Raw genomic sequence first — 19,151 nt, forward strand, 5'->3', positions numbered from 1 at the left:
CAAATCCCAGTACATCAATTATATAGGAACGTTTTTGGGTTGTTGGTAAAACCCGTGACGGTCAAATTTGGAAAAACACGTGACGGCTATGTCCGTGACGGAACCGTGACATATCCGTGACGGATAGATTCTTACATATTATAGATACTTATAGATACAGGCTATAAATACTCATAGACTAAAAGTTCAGTGACTCTCCCTGTTTAAGACTGTTATAGATACTTTTAGACTGATCAAAGGAAAGGAGAAATGAGTCAATTTCGTGAAATCCGTGACGACTAGAAGTTCCGTGACGGTTTTAGCAGTGACTCTCCCTGTTTAAGACTGTTATAGATACTTATAGACTGATCAAAGGAGAGAAGAAATGAGTCAATTTCGTGAAATCCGTGACGACTAGAAGTTCCGTGACGGTTTAAGCAGGATCTTACGGCTGTCATAGATACCTATAGATTAAACGTTAGGAAAAATAACTGGTTATGGTCTTAGATCTGAGTCAATTTCGTGAAATCAGTGACGACTAAAAGTTATCTCTAAAAAGGTTAACTCTTCCGTGACGACTGAGCTGCTTTTCGTGACGGCCGTCACAATCCGTCACGACCTGCCAAATCCGTGACGGCCAAAACCAGTTAACCCTTATTTATTAGATTTCCCAACATTACAAAAAATATTTACAACAAAAAAGATAAAATATATAATAATAATAAAAAAAATAGTGGGAGGATAACAGCAGGGGGAAACTGAATTCCCATGTAAAAGCTGTTATCCTAGATAAAGCTAAAAATTTACAAATAACAATCCGTCACGACCTGCCAAATCCGTGACGGCCAAAACCGGTTAACCCTTAACCGGTTAAGGCCGAGAACATCATGGGTTAGCTTTTTTCTATTGGGGGAAAAAAGCCGTTTCCAGTTTTAATTTTGGTGGATCAACTTTTCCAACCGGCATCAGACTAGATTGTCGGTTGGATGGTTGATCAAAATTGATTAATCCTTACCAACCTAAAACGGATTTTCCCATAGAAACCGACCTAACCGCTGAAAACGGTGAACAGTTTTAACCGGAAACGGTGACATTTGCAAAAAAGTCAACCAAAACCTCCTAACTTCGCCTTGGGAAACATTGAGGTCTTCCTGTCCGCGAGGCGCTCATAGTGATTTGGATATTCCCGAGTTTTGGGTACGTGTCCCCAGAAGGGTGAAGACTGGGATACCGCGCGCTTGTGTTCACGCCTCGAGAAAGGAACTTTAATTTCCCTCGAGACCTGTGGCATGAATGTGAATTATTTCTTTACGGAAGCGCTATGTTGGTTTACAGCTCTCATTTTTGGACGGACGTTACTGACTACAACTGATAAAAATTTGGAAAGGCGCTTTGCTTTTCGTTTGAAGAAGGCTTCAGTAACATGATCAAGGGATTGCGTTACATTTTTACTGTAATTCCGTGGCAGACTGGGACGAGTAAAGAACCACACGAAATGAAAAGTTGTAATGTATTTTAGCTTTTTAGCTACAAATCATGCGTCTTTTTAGAAAGAAAAATGGAACCCCCTGGCTGGATTACGAAAGGTTACCGTATTGACAGTTGTTGTTGTAAGTACAGGTGCAAACGATTTGCTTCTTCGCATATTTCTAGATATTTCACAACATTTTATACAAGTTTCAATTTTAAAACATATTGTTTTTCAGGACTTGAAAGTCGTAGTTCACAGTTGTCCCTGTTATGTCAATGCCAGACCTTGCGGGATATTATGATCAGGATCTTAGCCGTTGCATTGCGACGTCAAACCACCTCAACGATTTTTAGATCGCAGAAGCCGAAAGTTACAAGTTGTTACGAGGGGGTTTTTCGACATGGAACAGCACTGCGGTTGTTTTGTTGCTGTACATCTGAACCTATTAAAGCTGCTGATGATACAGTGCAGTATCCCCTAGAGGTACCAAAAACCAATACAATTATTTTAGCGGTTAGGAAATAGAGTTTGAAAGTTGTTCAAGACTTGAACATCATCCGCCATATTGCTTGAGTCCGCGAAATTTCAGCTGTATCGATATTTGGGCATGATCACAAAGCACGATAATTTTCGCTCCAAAAAATTAAATCCACGTTGTAAAATATGTCGGAAACCGGCTTAGAGGAGAAAGTAAAAAACATGAATGTTGAAGAGAAAGAGCCTAAAGCACAGGCAGAGGCTAAAGGTGGAGGGAAAGCTAAAGGAGAGAAGAAAAAGAAGGAAGATACTAGCGGATTTCCTTTGGAAGTAAGTTCATTCATGCGAGTCAATCTGCGTGCGTGTCACTCCCTTACAAACCTTGTGCATCGTAAAATTCGAATTCGTGTCTTTTCTGAAATGAATTAAGTTGGTTTGTACATGAACCAAATTATACATCGTCTAAAAGGCTCTTATTCCGCCAATGCTACCTCATCTTCAAGACAGAAACTCTGCAAGGTCAATAGTACAATGAATGAATTCGCGATAATAGTTCATTTCACGTGCTCCTATAATTAAATTAAGAACATTTTTAAAGCGGCTTCGCCAGAAAAGACAATACGTTCGTCTCTGTTTGGAATATTGTAGATATTGTTGAATACAACTGAAATAATTGTTTGCCCAAAATATGCTTAAGATTGAACATCGGTATTGTTGTGAATTGCATGGCTGATGCAATATTTTGATCCCAGGGGGGGTACTCCGGCTTGTAAATGACGGGGATGATCGAATGGAGGCAAAACTCAGGACCCAAAAAAATCCCTGAATCTTGCGACATTACCCAAAAAAATCCCTTGCCAAAAAATAACCCCCCAAAAAAAATCCCTTGTCAAATTACCCCTAAATTGCCAGGAGGGGCAGTAATCTAACGCAAAGAAAACCATAAAAATTGAAGGCTCGTGTTTGTTTATTCATCATACCATAAAAACGCTAAGGCCGTGCCAGGGCACTTTAGTTCGTTTTTAATAACCAAAAAAATCCCCTATATTAATCAAGTCACCCAAAAAAATACTTGCCAGATTTTCCAACCCAAAAAAAAATCCGGTCATCGAAAATTTCAAACCCAAAAAAATCCTTCGATCATCCCCGTCATTTACAAGCCGGAGTACCCCCCTGGGATTTTGATTTCACCCTGATGATTTGCATAAGCTTACTTGTGTGTTTTGGCCTGTTAATTTTTTTGATCTGTATATTGATGCAATGATTAATATTCATAACAATTGATCTTTCATCAAATGATTGGATTTCCCCTATCATTTAAATAATTATCTTTACTTTAATTGTCATCTGTACAATGGACCTAATTTCGCTACATACAATGATACAAAGCCATATGTATTTAAATTATAAGGTATTAAATATCAGTATTATTTTGCTATCATTAATATAAAGTTGTTATCAGGTATTAACTACCGGTACAAGCTAATTAAAAGGTACCTTTCAGTCATGCTTCTCATTGTCTAAACAAGCCCACTTCCTGGTTTTCTTTCTTTCCTTCTAAGCTCTCTTGTCTTACTTGTCTTCCAGGTTCCCTTCCTTTGTTCTCCTCTTCACTTTCTTATACTAAATATTGAGCAGGGTTGCCATGGTCAGGGAAAAACAAAAATGTTTCAAGGTCAGGGAAAAGGCAGGGAATTCTGCAAAAAGTCAGGGAAAACCATAGTTCTTGTCAAAGTCAGTGAAAAGTCAGGGAATTGGAATGCCATGCATTCAAAATCCCGTGAAAAATGTCAAGAGATCGAAAATGAAATGAAGAATATCAATGGTCTGCAGAAGAAGCTAAAGCAAATGTAAAAGTGGATTTGGCCTATTTGATTATTTGCCTAATGCAAGGTCAGTTAGAAATGTTTTGAGGTCAGTGAAATGTCAGGGAATTTTTTGTGTTCTAATGAGTGGCAACCCTGTTGAGTCTCAATACTATATCCTGCTTGCATGTTAATTGTTTCTCTATACTTTGTTGAATCTTATTCTTGTGATAACACCAGTTCAACAATTTGTTAATGTTTTTTCCCTCAGTTGAATCCACCTCCAGCCTTTTTAGCTGAGAGAATAACACTATTTGAGAGACTAAAGACAGAGTATGATGCTCAAATTGAAGGTACAAAAGTCTATCTTATAGTAGTGTGTATGATGTTTTTCTGTTGTTGATCTTCTGGAATCACAAAATTAATGCTCACTCTGCAAAATCCTCCCTCTCATCAGCCAAACAGAAAACACCCATCAAGGTTACTCTAAGAGATGGTAAAGTCGTAGATGGTCAAGCTTGGAAAACCACACCATATGACATTGCAAGCTCAATAAGGTAAAAATTTTGTCTTTCATCAAAATTGTAACCAATTCTCAAATCATCAGCATGTCCCATTTTAGCCCAAAAACAGCTGTAGGACAGTTTAACTGTCATGCTTTTAAATAATAGAACAGGGCCCAGTTATTCAAAGGGTGGATAATGCTTTCCACCGGATAAATCCCTTTCCAGTGGATAAGTGTTAACAAAACATACTAAGCTATCCACTGGATAGTGACTTATCTGGTGGATAGCATTATCCAATTTTTTTGACAACTTGGGCCATTGTAGTTAATTTGTGTGCAATGACTTTTGGTCTGTTGTATTAGCATGTGTTTTTCTCTTATGCATCTTGGTTGGAACAAATATTCATAAAGACATTTAACTAATGGTTAAATGGTTAACAAATTTTGTCGTAGTTTTGATCAATTGACAACCAGGGCTTTGTATCATCCAATTTTGTCTGTTTTATTTCACAGTCATCTGATTTTGTTTATCATTTGTATGATTGGACTTAATTGGACTTTGCTGGGTCCTTTACTTATTAAATATTACAGTTGCCCAGTGCTTATTATTTTAGATATGTATTCCTTAGTATTATCACAGTGCTACAACAATGTTATTAACCTCTTTTGAGTTCACAAAAGCGGCATACACCATACTCATCTTTAAAAAATCTCCAAAAGGCATACCATAAGTCAAGTTACATTTATTTATCACTTGTTTACATACCTTTTTTTCCTTTTAGCCAAGGACTTGCTGATAACACTGTTGTTTGTAAGGTTAGTGTTTTACTGTATTATTGCATACAGCTTTACTGTTTTATAAACTTACCTTTAACTGATATCTCAATACTTTTCAGTTTGTCACTTTGTACAGTTTGTTCTTTATTGAATCAATCAATCAATCAATCAATCAACAACTTTATTAATGTGTCAAAGGGAATTCTAGCCGAGAGTGAAACACTCTCTACTGAAGTCTCTAGTGGACTGAAGTCTCTAGTCTCTCTCTAGTGGAGAGCCTTTCTACAAGGCTTTCCACTATGTTTGAGCAGACTAAATAAAATCTCCAACTGTTAAAGCAAAGCATGTACATTCTTTGCAGGTTAATGGTGAAGTATTTGACTTGGACAGAGTTTTGGAGGGAGATTGTACCCTGGAATTTCTTAAATTTGAAGATGATGAAGGTAAATTAACACCCTACCGAATTGTGAAATAATTCATTATTATCCTTATTTTTAAATGGCATATCAGGCGAGTTTGAATTTGTTAAGCCATGCTTCCTATTCGAATGAGTCACAGTCAGATTGAAATACCCATGGCAAGACCAAATGACCATAATTTGCCACTGAAAGTGAAGCGTTACAAAAAGGAACAATATGGTATTTACTGTACCCAAATTTGGCCAAAGATCCAACAAATTAAAAAATGTTCTTGATTTGATATGGCAGGCAATTAAGCAGAAGACAAGCCTTTTGATTGGCCAGTTACAAACTTGGTTACAGTGCTGTGTTAGCTGTTTTCATTACAAAAATTATTTTTGAATTGAAAAAATCATCACTGGCTTTGCTAGCATAGCCTTTTTGTCCAACCAGCAAATGCGCAAACTAGCACTCCTTCAAACACTGTTGCATTCACTGTAAAAAATATTATCTTCATATCTGTTTTTATTTCTTGCAGCCAAAGCAGTGTTTTGGCATTCCAGTGCACATATCATGGGTGAAGCTATGGAGAGACACTATGGAGGGCATCTGTGCTATGGGCCACCAATAGAAGAAGGATATTACTATGACATGTTCTGCGATGGAAGGTTCACTTGCCTTTGTTATCTGTTGTTAGAAATTAGAAAAACAATATTTTGTTTTTCTGGCCAAGTTTCCTGATTTTTTTTTGTCAAACCATTTAGCAAGTTTACAAGTGCCTTTGAATGAGTGACAAGTCACATTTGTTTCTAACTTTATTTCTATGTGTTGATTACAGACAGGTGTCATCCAATGACTATTCTTCTTTGGATACTTTGACGAAAAACATTGTGAAGGAGAAACAGCCTTTTGTAAGACTTGAGATGTCCAAGGAAGACCTGTTAGAGATGTTTAAGGTACACTTACAGTTTATTATCATGATAATTACCAGTTATCTCACAAGTGAAACACTGACAGTTGAACTCAAAACCCCCACTCTCATCCCACCCGCTTATGTGACTTGCAACAAATGCCATGTTTAATGAACTAGGAAGCATGTTGGGCATGAAGTACTACATACCAAATGTCAGCATTGAATTGGCTGTTTAAGTTTTAAAATAATGCCATCTTGTAAACTCACTGCAAAACAGAAAGCTGGATAATTTAACAAGGACCATTCATTGCTTACTCAAAAATGTTCATCCTTGCTATAGACATAATGCACTGAGGTTGAACATGTAGCTGAGCAGAGACCTATTAGGGGCTCCAATATTGGGTTATTCCAGAAAAAATACACACCTCCCCGACGGATGGCAAACTGGAAATTCTCGCCGGAGGGGGGTTAATGGCTTGGGAAATCCGGGCTGGATGGGGGGTTTGAACCTAAAAATTCTTCCTCGGGGGTCACTTTTAACTTAAACCCGATCGATATGTTTTACCACTTAAAAGAAGAAGTTTGCCTCGGAAAATCTTGTAGTCTTCCAGTTTATGGTGTTCTTACCTCATATGCTTCAAGTTTACCTTCATAGGTCCTTTTATTCATGAAGAACCAGCGCGTTACAGCAAGGCACCCAATTGTGTGACCACTTTTAATTTATTCACATTCTTTCGTGCAGATTTAATCCAATCAGAAGTCAACTGCAAGCTATCCACGGCTTTTGATTGGATTAAATCTGCACGAAAGAATGTGAATAAATTAAAAGTGGTCACACATTTGGGCGCCTTGCTGTAAATGGATAACAACAACTTTACGATCGGAAAAACACTTTCGACTAAGCATGCAACGCCTGGAACATTTTTACGGTACCCAGGCCACCCGAGCCCGTGCTTTGCAACATCCTCGAAAGATGCGAAGAAAAGACGATCAGTCCGTCTGTAGGTTGTACTTTTCTGTTTATTTTAGCCAACTCAAGAACTCGTTTTGCTGGCTAACATGCGTATACACAATTTGTGTATTATTTGGCTTCTTCCACTTTATTAATCCATGCCTTGCGATCGATATGTAAACAAGTTTATGAAAGCCAGAACGTGGACATCACGCCGGCATGAAAACTTGAATTCTTTGAAAGAAAGGCAAGAGTTCCAGTTGACCTACGGACCATATAGGTAACGAAATTTAAAATTATTGTAGTTCGAAAGGCTTTATTGATAAGCTCAAGTAAATGTGACACTAATAGTCCTAACAGTGGGAACTCAATCTTGTAAACACGCGCCAATTTAGGCCGCCTTGTCACTAACAACTGAAATTATAGTTTTTCTTTTTTAGCGCATTAAGGACTTTTTTCACTGTGTTTTTTCTTACATTTACATACGTTTTAAGACTTACATATTTCTTATCTTGTACATTTGTTGTATGACGGAAAAAAGCAAGTGGCCTTTTCGAGGAGAGTCTCCCGTTGATCACTCAAACACGCGCGCGATCGTTTAAATAATTTGATTTGAAATATTGATATTTGACCTGCAAAATTCGCAATATTAGCCCAGTTTTGAAAATTATAATAAACAGGGATCTTTTGGAAGAAATGTTACGTATTTTCTATTGCCTGCTGTGTCCAGTTAGGGCCTTAAAAAAAAAAATGGAAATCTGGGCGGGAGGGAGGGGCCTTGAGCTTGGAAATCCGGGCGGGAGGGGGTCTAGCGATCTGGGAAATCCGGGCGGGAGGGGGGGGGGGGTCAAAATTTTTTGCCATCCGTCGGGGGGGTGTGTATTTTTTCTGGAATAACCCATTGTTTGTTACCCACATGTAAAGAAAATCATAACATCTAACTACAGACATAACACAGGTCTCTGTAGAAAAACAGGAAAGTTACAAAAGGTAGCCTCTCAGGTAGACTCTCAGAATCTTTGTTGTGAGGGGTGGATAATTGCAAATGTTTTACATCCCTTCATTATCTTTGTCCACTCAGTAAATCATTACCAAAGACTGAAATCTACTTTATTTGCAGTCAAGCTTGTGATCTGATGTACTACCCTTATTTCTGTGATTTGAGTGAATCAATTTATTGTTTATCAAAGTTTTTTTCTTTTTTTCAGTACAATGAATTCAAGTGTAGGATTATAAGGGAAAAAGTAAAAACTCCAACTACCACTGTGTACAGGTGGGGAAAATCAGATTAATTTTTACTTGAATTCAGTCGACAAAGTAGAACTTAATTAAGGTGATGTGTTTATTTAAATCTAACATCAGCATTCTCTCTTGGCTTTTCGTTGGAGACACTGATGATTGTATCTAGTCACAGAATGACCAGAATTGTCAAAAATTATTCCCCATCACATCTGAATAAACTGATAGTAATTCTTGGCATCCTTTCCTTATGTTTCATGTCATGTAAACTATGAACTTCTTGTTGAAGGTGTGGGCCACTGATTGACTTGTGCCGAGGACCTCATGTAAGGCACACTGGAAAGATAAAGGCTATGCAAGTCACTAAGGTACATAAAAATTAACATTTAACATTACAGTGGCTGTTTGTGTTATTATGCCACTAAATATTTTGTTTCTTTTTGTTTTCAGAACTCTGCTACATACTGGGAAGGCAACTGTGAAGCAGAATCTCTTCAGAGACTCTATGGAATTTCATTCCCAAATGATAAACAGGTAAACTGAAATTCAACAAATATTTAACAACTACCTTACCAATTATCCTGTGAGATCACATAAAATATCACTTGATAGTTAGCCAACAAGGCTGTAGGCTGAGTTGACTAAAATCAGATGATATTCTGGAAGATTAAGCAAGATCATTATTATTCAACAAATCATCAAAGAAAATACTGTGATTGTTCAACACTTTGCAATAAATGAAACAAATCTCGCCAACCTATTGTAGGATATCTGTCATGTGCAGAGAGATAACTAGGACATTCTGACCTTATTTGAGCATCCTGACTATTTGTTGAATAAGAGAGATGTATATATGCTGTCAAGTGAACACACAAACAAAGTCGCGTTCGAATGTATGGTACTACATGTAAACTCATCTTTAATTTGTGGTGTATATGAATCTTGTGAAACTGTGCTTTTTATTATATCTACTCCTAGGGTTGAGTATTCTATATTGACTGACTTGCACAATAAAACATTTTGGTTGCTTAATTGTTGGGATTGCCACTTCATCTGTTATTGCCAGCAAAGAAAACCTCTTTACATTTAATATTCTTTTGCTGATGTAGATGAAAGAATGGAAGAAATTTCAAGAGGAGGCTGCAAAAAGAGACCACAGAAAATTAGGCAGAGTATGTACAGATTCACAAATTTATTGTCTTACTTTTTATTGTATCTTTGTAAAATATGGGTTCCAGAATTCCTGTGATGCCTTGGAATTGTTCTTTGAGTGATATTTTTGCAGGTCCTGCAAAGTCCTGAAAATTTGTACACTCCAGTGAGCATAAGAAGGGGGAAAGGATTGTTATTAAATAAACTATGGTGAGGCAGAGTGGCCTAGTGGTTAGCACACAGTGGACTTGCAATTCGCAGGTCCTGGCTTCAAATCCTCCTCCCTGCTACTAGATGGGTTTTTGTTTGGTGACCCTGAGTTCAATTACTTCACATTTTGAATATTATTGTTCCTGAAAAACAGTATGAACTTTAGTGTACATGAACATGGTCTTGATTTAGCTTCTTTTTATTTATTTACAGGATCATGAACTTTTCTTCTTTCATGAGTTGAGTCCTGGTAGCTGTTTCTTTTTACCAAAAGGAGCTCAAATCTACAACAATCTTATTAACTTCATCAAGGTTGGATTTCCATTTTATAACTTAAAATATATGCCTAAACCCATCATTGGATTCTATCTTGTCACATATTACTGCTCGAATTGCATGGTCATGTACACCTCTCTTCTTGTGGTTCATTAACTTTAGCAGTTGAAAAGCTAACCAATACTTTAAGATGATGGCCTGAATATAATGTGTGGGCTTTTGAAAACAAGCTTGGAAAACAAACAAATCCCAGGGGAATATTTCCAGTACCAAACAATGTCTGATCCTATGGAACAAACAAAAATGTCAAAGCAGCAGAATTTCCCTGGGCTTTCTGGGGAGCACTGAGAAATTGGGTACAGGGAAGCTAATATTAAGTGCAAGGCATATGAACGCTTTAAATCCATCCTTCCTTTTGTTTTCAGGAAGAGTACCAAAAGCGAGGATTCCAGGAAGTTATTTCACCAAACATTTACAGTACTAAGCTATGGGAAACGTCAGGCCACTGGCAGCATTACTCTGTAAGGACTACATACTTATTCATTGATACTACTGTGTCTATCTGGAGTTGTGGATTCACCATATTTTTTTAACATTGCTTTGTTTGTTTCCAGGAAAACATGTTCTCTTTTGAGGTGGAGAAGGAGCGGTATGCTTTGAAGCCCATGAATTGTCCTGGACATTGGTATGTTTTTTATGAGTGCTTGCTTGATTGACATTAACAAGAGTATCAAATAAAGGGCCTCTTTACTTCTTTCAAGAACATTAAATTTCTAAGGGAAACTATCAGTTAAAAATAGTCCTGAGACAGAAACACTCTATTGCCCTTATTGCTCATCACGTAATTCTCCTCACTCCAGAAAGTACCATAACATGCAGGGGTTTTTACCCAACAGGGTCTGTTACCTCAGCCTTCAATCAGGACTGACAACCCTCACTCTACATTCATGATGAATTAAAACTTTTTGTGATACAAGAAATTTTAGTGGAAAAATATGCCTTATAGTTTGTCTGCAGATGATCCCTATCATGTCACATGGCCAATTGGCCATCCCCTATCTAGTTTGTTATTTTAATGACAAAGATTTATCAGATGATTTAGCAAGTTACTATTAGCAATAAAGGTCTTAGCGTTGTTTTGTCAACCTTTTGTTTTCCAGTGTAATGTTTGATCACCGCCCCCGTTCATGGCGTGAACTTCCACTAAGAATGGCTGACTTTGGAGTTCTTCATCGTAATGAACTGTCTGGCACACTGACTGGACTGACCCGCGTCAGAAGGTTCCAGCAGGATGATGCCCACATCTTCTGTAGACCAGATCAGGTACTCTATATAGATGGTGATTTTTGCGGGGTCGGTCAGCAGCTCTCACAAGGCATCACATGATTGGCTCATTACCCTTTCAAAGAACAATAGAACAATCAACAAGATCAATGCTCCTAGCCTCGGCAACAATAGCAACTGCTACACTTGAGAAAAAAATCGCGTTAAGTCCTGTTAATTTCTGTAGGCGTTAATTTCCATGACATTAATTAAGTGAAAGGTTAATTCCCGCGACCTATCCCGTCCAGACATAGTTTAGGGGTATATTGTTACGATATTTTCATTTCATGCCTGTTTTCAAGAGTGTACTTTGACACCTTACACATCAACTTCTCATGATATCCCAAAACATTCAATGTTGAAATAAAATCTGTCATTGTTGTCGACACAAACTGTGTTTCTTTGCGTTAATTGCACTAATTTCTTTCATTTTAAAAATTTACTTCCTCTTTCGCATTAATTTCCGTTATTCGGGAGTAAGTTTCCCCGCCAATTCATGTTAATTAAAGTTGCGTGAATTTCAAATACCTTAATTAACATGAGCATTTATTTTCATATCATAAGGTTTGTTAGTTTGATAATGAACTAAAAAAAGAGCATTGTTAACTATTGTAAAACTCTTTTTCTTCTCTAATATTGTATTATTAACTCCTTGTTATGTTTGATTGAAGATTGGTGAGGAAATAAAAGGCTGCCTGGATTTCCTCAAATTTGTCTACAACAAGTTTGGATTTTCCTTCAAACTCTTCCTGTCCACTAGACCTGATAAGTTCATGGGTAAACGGGAACTGTGGGACAGTGCAGAGAAGGTGAGACCACTAAACTATTGTGGCAGTTTAGTCCTTATAGCAATATTTATGTTGTGGTTCAATTTTACCTTTGGTACAATTTGGTATTTTTCTTTGTCAGGGTTGGAAATTAGCGCTCGCCCGCTCGCCCAGGCGAGTGTGAAAACTGTCGGGCGAGTACAAATCACAGAACACTCGCCCGGTTTGGCGAGTACGATTTTCATATCCAGAATATATTATTCAAAATAAGCGTAACTTTTTACCTTCCACTTTAAAATAATCTACACTGTTCACAAGCCGATAGCCTACCAACATTTTGAAATCTCCAACAATGACAACTAAGCTGGTTCGCGTTCGTAAACAGTCAAAAATGGCTTCTGCTTGGTGATTGTTACATGATGGACGTAGTTGTACAAAGTAATACCTCTGGTCATAAATACCGTTGACTCGTCCACCGAGCCTCGAACGCTGCAAGACGGCCATTTCCCGCTGCTTTTACTGTACAATTTCGACACTTAAATTGCAAACTACAGGAATTTGGGAATAGGTATCAATAAAAGTGCGTTTGAAGTAAGTGTTTGTGTTTTTATTTTGGAGTTAGGATCTATTTTAGGATATTTTTTCATTTAAGAAATAGGTTGCAGTCTGCATCGCGATCGACCACCACGGTGACACGCACGGTGAACATTTTATAATTCGTTGGGGGAGGGGGGCTTTTTTTTACTAAAGGAGACTGGGCGAGTGAAAACTGACCTGGGCGAGTGCAATTCAAAGGTCACTCGCCCAGATGGCGAGTGCTCCGAAATTTTAGTTTCCAACCCTGATTTGTTATGGTGTATGGTAAAATATGATAATGATTATAAAACATGTGAGGACACAACTCCTTCAAACAAAAGATCTCTTTTTTTTTATTCATTCAGATGTTTACGTTAAAAAAGAATCAAGCGCCCCATCCCTGATAAGCGCACCTTCCCCTTTCACCCCTAATAAGCACCTTGTCCCCAATAAGCTCCCTCCTTGAGCTCCCAAAATTGGCTTCCCATGTGCTTTAAATTGAATCATTACAGTATCTTAACTAATTCTAATATTTGATCAGAGAGTTATTTATGGCAATGGGTCATCTATCTTTTTTATTAAAGGACTTATAGAATAAAGGAAATTTCTGTTTATTTTAGGAACTGGAAAAGTCGTTGAATGAATTTGGAATGGCTTGGACGTTGAATCCTGGAGATGGAGCATTTTATGGACCAAAGGTAACCTTACACTAACATTTTAGAAAAGTACCATGGTTAGTTTAAAATGCTTTGTTCAAAATGCTTTAGCTTGACACATTACTTTGGATTATGTTAGAGGCATACATTCCCAGGTATATGTGAATTTTGGGAAACTTGAAAATGCGTTGGAAATATACTCCATTGTCTACAAAGGTTATGATACCCCACATACAGCAGAACATTATGATGGATAAAAGCAAAAATGTGCATCCATTATAAGCACGACTTTTCTTTCATATCTGTTGGCCAGTTTTTTCCAAAAACACTTGTTACCGCGAGGCTTGATCTTCTCCTTGTATCTTTATTGCACTGTGCGTGTTCACCATTTGATGTGTAAGGTATGTCGTAGTGACTCACTATGTGCTCTGTTTCTGTCTTCACAGATTGATATTCAGATTCAAGACGCACTGCGCCGCTATCATCAGTGTGCCACCATTCAACTTGACTTCCAGCTTCCAGAAAGATTCAACCTAACTTACGTCAGGTTAGAACTGGTCGACGAGAAATAAATTCTTTTTTAGCGTGCTATCTCTCCTTCGATATTACCCTTTGAAATGCTTCCATACTTTGTAACAAATAAAGGCATAAGCCATATTTGATGTCAAAGTTCCGTTATACCCACTCAGGATTAAATGAGCCTGCAATTCTTTTTCAGGCCAGTGGTGTCGCCAGGCAACATATATCCTATGTCGATAAGTTATTCTAGCCAGTGTTTTGTGACACGAAGTTCTTTTGTGTTTCGATTGGACACAATATTTTATGGCCGAGAATACAATTATCACAGTGTGGATTTACATACCGCATTTTTTTTTAAAAAAAGAAACGCAAGTGTCTTCTCTCCTCATTTCTGTTTCTTTCCATTCCTTTATTTTCCTTATACGTGCTGGTATGGGTAGCCTTGTTTAATGATGTTTTTCTCTTTCATTTGTTTTTTGTTGCAGTGGAGAAGGTGATGAAAAGAAAAGGCCAGTCATCATTCACCGCGCTATTCTTGGCTCTGTGGAGAGAATGATTGCTGTATTGACTGAGAATTTTGGCGGAAAATGGTAACGTGGACTTTATTGATGGCATAGAAATACTTTTTAGGTCCTCACAGTCTTGATTGTTGAAAAAATGATTTTTGTTTGACTTTCAGGCCGTTTTGGCTGTCACCAACTCAAGCTATTGTGATTCCCGTGTCTCCTAAATACGAAGAGTATGCAATCAAGGTATGTGTATTGACATTTTGTTTTATTACGATATAGAGCCCACACGCTTATCGCAACGAGTAGGGCACGGAGTTCCTGGTGTTGTGGTCTGGCCTATTCGCATGTATCCATGTATCCATGGGTAGGGTGGTAGGACGAGATCGTATACATGGACGGATAGCGGCTGCAAAAGGCTGATGTTCTCGTCCCGTAACTCTAACTGTGAACCGCATTGAGCTTTGTAAATGCGCTTTACGAGAACCATTACCATTATACCATAGTTATGGGATTTTATTGATTTGTGACTAATTCCTCGTATATCAAATAGTGGCCCCACTGTAGGAAGTGCTGTTCTGTTTAGTTGCGTGTTTCTTGTGCGAGAAACGCGACACGCTACTTCACCACGCGCGTGGACGCGTTTTTAACGCGTGTACGGCTGAATCAACGTTGCTGTTTTGTTTATTTTTAACAAAAACCTGTATAGTTTTGTATGACCTCCCTTGATCGGTGGCCATGTGCATAGAGTGTTACTCCGTTAAATTGGGAACGTTACTTTGAGTTGAGACTCGAAGCATCTGCTTGGCATCAGTTTAGATTTGTGCTGTGAGTGTAATTTTGGATGTCATTTTGTTTTACAGGTCAAGCAGACCGTGTTTAGTGCAGGATATTTGGCCGATGTAGACCTTGATCACGGTACCACACTCAACAAGAAGATCAGAAACGCACAGCTTGCTCAATACAACTTTATCTTTGGTAAGCTTGGATTTTGCTTACAAGGGGAGCATTTTAGATCATGACTCTAGTAATGTCTACACTTGCCATTGCAATTATTGGCTGATTTGGTTACACTTATCTTTGAACTCCTTGGTTCATTACTCTTTATGTATCCATTGCATTCCTTTCAGTTGTTGGCGAAAAAGAAGAAAATTCCAACACTGTCAACGTGCGTACACGTGACAACAAAGTTCACGGAGAGAAAACCGTCGATCAAGTGCTGGAAAAGTTTGCCTACCTCGCCAAGGAACGAATCAAGGATAGCGAGGAAGAATTTTAAATTAAAATAATGCAGATCAGTGCAAAATGTACGTAAAAAAACTCAAGCTGAATTACTTGCTCTGGAATTACGAACCGCAGAAAACGAAGACGGAAAAAGAGGGCGACAGGGGAGGGGAGGGGAGTTAGGGGGTGTAATTTTGCTAAGCAATTCTCAGCGATCTTTGGTGGCAAAAAGAACATTTTTTTTTACACATTAGAACATCCAAATAATTTGTTTAAAGCAGTTTTGCTTTGTATTTTTTAAGAGTGAAGCCACACGGATACAGTAGAACTTGAAAAAAAATATAGACCGTATTCACGATGGCCGCCATGAAAGTCTTTCATTTGAAGTTAGTTTGAAATAGTTACTCGATAACTTGACTTGTCAACTACGCAAGCAGTTTTCATTTTATAAAAGCGCCGAAATTGCGTTAACTTAGAATATTTTCTCCACAATATTGAAACCAAAGCATGGTTATGAAAAAAATTATCAGGCATAAAAATACCTAGCTGGAATTTTTCGATTTAAGCTCTGTCCCTTCACAAACCACGTGCCTTAGTTCAGGGTTCGTACGGGTCATGGAATACCTGGAAAGTCATAGAATTTTAGAATTTCATTTTGCAGGCCTGTAATTCATGGCATTTTAGCCGTGTTGGTCATGAAAGGTTATGGAAAGTGGGTATTGATTGAACAGAATAAATTAGAGAGGTTATATTTTTGTGAAAATGGTAAAACGTACCCGAAATCAAGTTTTTGAAAATTTCAAAGAAATATGGTCAAATTTAGGTCATGTAATACTTTGACAAGTCATGGAAAAAGGTCATGGAATTTCAAAAGTTAAGCTCAAAAGAGTACGAACCCTGTATTTGAATTATAACGTGAAAACAAACATGGCGGCTATCATGGATAAGGTCTATTGTTAGACAAAGATAAAAAAGCTAAAAGCCTACGTTAGTTCCGCCCCTCCCTTTCCTTCCTGTACGAAGCAGGTACTTCACGTAAGTAGGAAAGTGCTGCTTTTTGTGCCCTTGGTAGCGTATTTCATGCCTATACTCTGACACCACCAGTTCCTAATATTCTTATTTCTGTAGCGTTCTCCCCAGTTCAATGTTTTATTCTCAGGAATGAAGAACCCCTGAGCATCTTTTTCTATCGACAATTGCTTTATAATTTTGCAGGGAAAACCCTGGGGGACCCAACATTAAAAGTACGGATGTAGTTAGAATGTTAAACGAAGTAGGGCGGATTATCATTGTGATATCAGTGCTGCTATAAAAACGTGATGAATAAAAAAAGTTTGTTAGAAAGACATCTTGATCTGATCTGTGTGAAATACTTAGCTGATTTCTCGTTCTAGTTTTTCTTTTGAGTTCTTTTATGCATTCCTAACTTATTCCCCGGTGCTTTTTTCTCTTGTCTCCTGTATAGTCATTCTTCTACTTTATCAATTCTACCATATTTTCTTTTTTTCGTCTTTTTGTTGGCCTTTCCGTTGTAGTATTTCTTATGCTAAATCTTAGGCCAAACCTAAATAACCCCCACGTATAAAAACAGACGAACCACTCCTGAAAGACAAACACACAGACAGAGACAGAAACCGAGACATACGTGAAATACCGAGACATAGACAGACAGAGGATTTGGTTCCTACCAGTTGTTTTAAGAGGCAATTTTCCAAGACGTATAATATCGATATTTAATAGTATCAGCACTCGAAAGCCAGCTGATAACAGTGTTTCTGCACTTGAACTTTTATTTTGGAGCGCAAAATGCTTTATATCACTTATGCGCATTGAATAATCAATTTCGTACGTGTCAATAAAAACGTGAGCAGTAAATTTAGCATACCGTCAATTTTTTTTAGCATGGAACCGCAATTACCACAAAACCGAAGCACCTTATAATCTTATCACGTACTTACTTTGCGGACAATATGTGGTGAAGTTGGAATGTTGTTGATGTTCCTATTTATACAGTTTATAATTGGGCTTTTTTGTATTTGAGAAGTTAGGAAATCGGGTAAAAAGGCCACTATTTGACCGCACTTTGTTGTTAACTAAGCAGAAGACCGCTGGAAGGCTTTAAAAACCTCCATACAGCTGAAATCTTCTTTAGGCTTAGATAAAATTTAGTTAAAATTAATTCTCTATAATTATAACGATCTGGTGATTGCGCTTTTTAAAAGGCCTTGGCCTTTGGACTCAACATGTAATTGTTCATGTGCAAGGACACGCTCTTGTGATCGTGACTCGTCGTGCAATCAGGAAGATTGCGTGATATCCCCTTGGACCCAAACAAGTTTCTACCACATGGCCGTTATGTAAAGATTGGAATGTTGTTCCTTCCGGTTTTGTAATAATATTAATTCTGAGAATTCAAGGAAGTATAATTGATGAAATATTCCAGGGTGGGTGTAGAATGATTATTGTCACGATGAATCACGCTTTGGTCACGTCTTTAGGAAATAAACTTTGGGCATCCTCGGAAATTGATGCTGTAAACTTTTGACAATCGATGGGAAATCGACCTTTCTAGGCTTAAGAGCTAGATGAAACATAAAAAAGAGATTGTATAAAATCTTGTTGTGGGGTATGGTCTGAAGTGAAGTGAAAGACTTTATTTAATGAGGGTGACCCGTGACAGTAACTTAAAAGTTACTGATAAACTTGGGGCCCTCAGCTTAAAATAATTAGAATAAATAAAATCTTGTTGTGGGGTATGGTCTGAAGTGAAGTGAAAGACTTTATTTAATGAGGGTGACCCGTGACAGTAACTTAAAAGTTACTGATAAACTTGGGGCCCTCAGCTTAAAATAATTAGAATGCTAAAAATATATTATTTACAATAAAATGCTAAAATACGATATTATTTAAAATAAAATGCTTAATTAAGTTACTATTAAAAATGGTTACAAATAATAAAACTGGACTTACAATTACAAACATACTACGAATAATAAGAGTAAATTTAAAAAAAAAAGGAGGCTAATGGAGGCTAATTAATTCAATCTTAGGTTGTTATCAATACCCCCGAAAAAGTCGTTTGCAATTGGTTCAAGTTGTGCGTGATCAGATGTTAATGTCGTGTTAACAGATCAAGTACCACATTGCGTGTATATCTCTCATTTCAATTCTTAAGAGACGTCTGGGTGCAGGGTAACTGAAGTGCTTAAAAAATAGTATGTCACAATTTAAAGACTTCCAACTCGTAGTCTTGCTTGGCTGCTTGATTTGTAAAAATTCAGGTTACCAATTCTCTCTCTAGGTCTTCCCGCACGCTTTCGGCGAACTTTAAAGAAGTCTGTGAACAGACTAGAACGACGGATGCATTTTTTTTTTGTCAGTTAAAATTGTGTAGTCAGCAAAAAAGTTGACATCATTTCTGCTTGT

General features: G+C 37.6%; 1 protein-coding gene across 3 annotated transcripts; it reads left to right on the forward strand.

The window, feature by feature from the left end:
• The first annotated feature begins 1,435 nt into the window (after positions 1 to 1,435).
• LOC144659627 (threonine--tRNA ligase 1, cytoplasmic-like) lies at positions 1,436 to 17,071 on the forward strand. 3 transcript variants are annotated; one of them, XM_078520103.1, is made up of 23 exons: positions 1,436 to 1,589; positions 1,686 to 1,933; positions 4,004 to 4,085; positions 4,190 to 4,289; positions 5,020 to 5,053; positions 5,376 to 5,457; positions 5,951 to 6,080; positions 6,251 to 6,368; positions 8,486 to 8,550; positions 8,806 to 8,884; positions 8,967 to 9,050; positions 9,626 to 9,688; positions 10,092 to 10,190; positions 10,580 to 10,675; positions 10,769 to 10,839; positions 11,315 to 11,477; positions 12,149 to 12,286; positions 13,441 to 13,518; positions 13,923 to 14,023; positions 14,481 to 14,585; positions 14,675 to 14,747; positions 15,365 to 15,479; positions 15,632 to 17,071. In XM_078520103.1, exons 2-23 carry the CDS (start codon positions 1,748 to 1,750, stop codon positions 15,778 to 15,780), a joined length of 2,211 nt encoding a protein of 736 aa, XP_078376229.1. In that variant the 5' UTR covers positions 1,436 to 1,589; positions 1,686 to 1,747; the 3' UTR covers positions 15,781 to 17,071. The 3 variants fall into 3 exon arrangements, with proteins under 3 accessions (XP_078376229.1, XP_078376236.1, XP_078376246.1); XM_078520110.1 differs by having other exon boundaries at positions 1,445 to 1,599; XM_078520120.1 differs by lacking the exons at positions 1,436 to 1,589; positions 1,686 to 1,933 and adding an exon at positions 2,063 to 2,257.
• The last annotated feature ends 2,080 nt before the right edge of the window (positions 17,072 to 19,151 follow it).

This window comes from Oculina patagonica, chromosome 1 (assembly GCF_052425735.1).
Source record: "Oculina patagonica isolate OP01 chromosome 1, crgOcupat, whole genome shotgun sequence".
In the NCBI taxonomy this organism is placed as follows: domain Eukaryota; kingdom Metazoa; phylum Cnidaria; class Anthozoa; order Scleractinia; family Oculinidae; genus Oculina; species Oculina patagonica.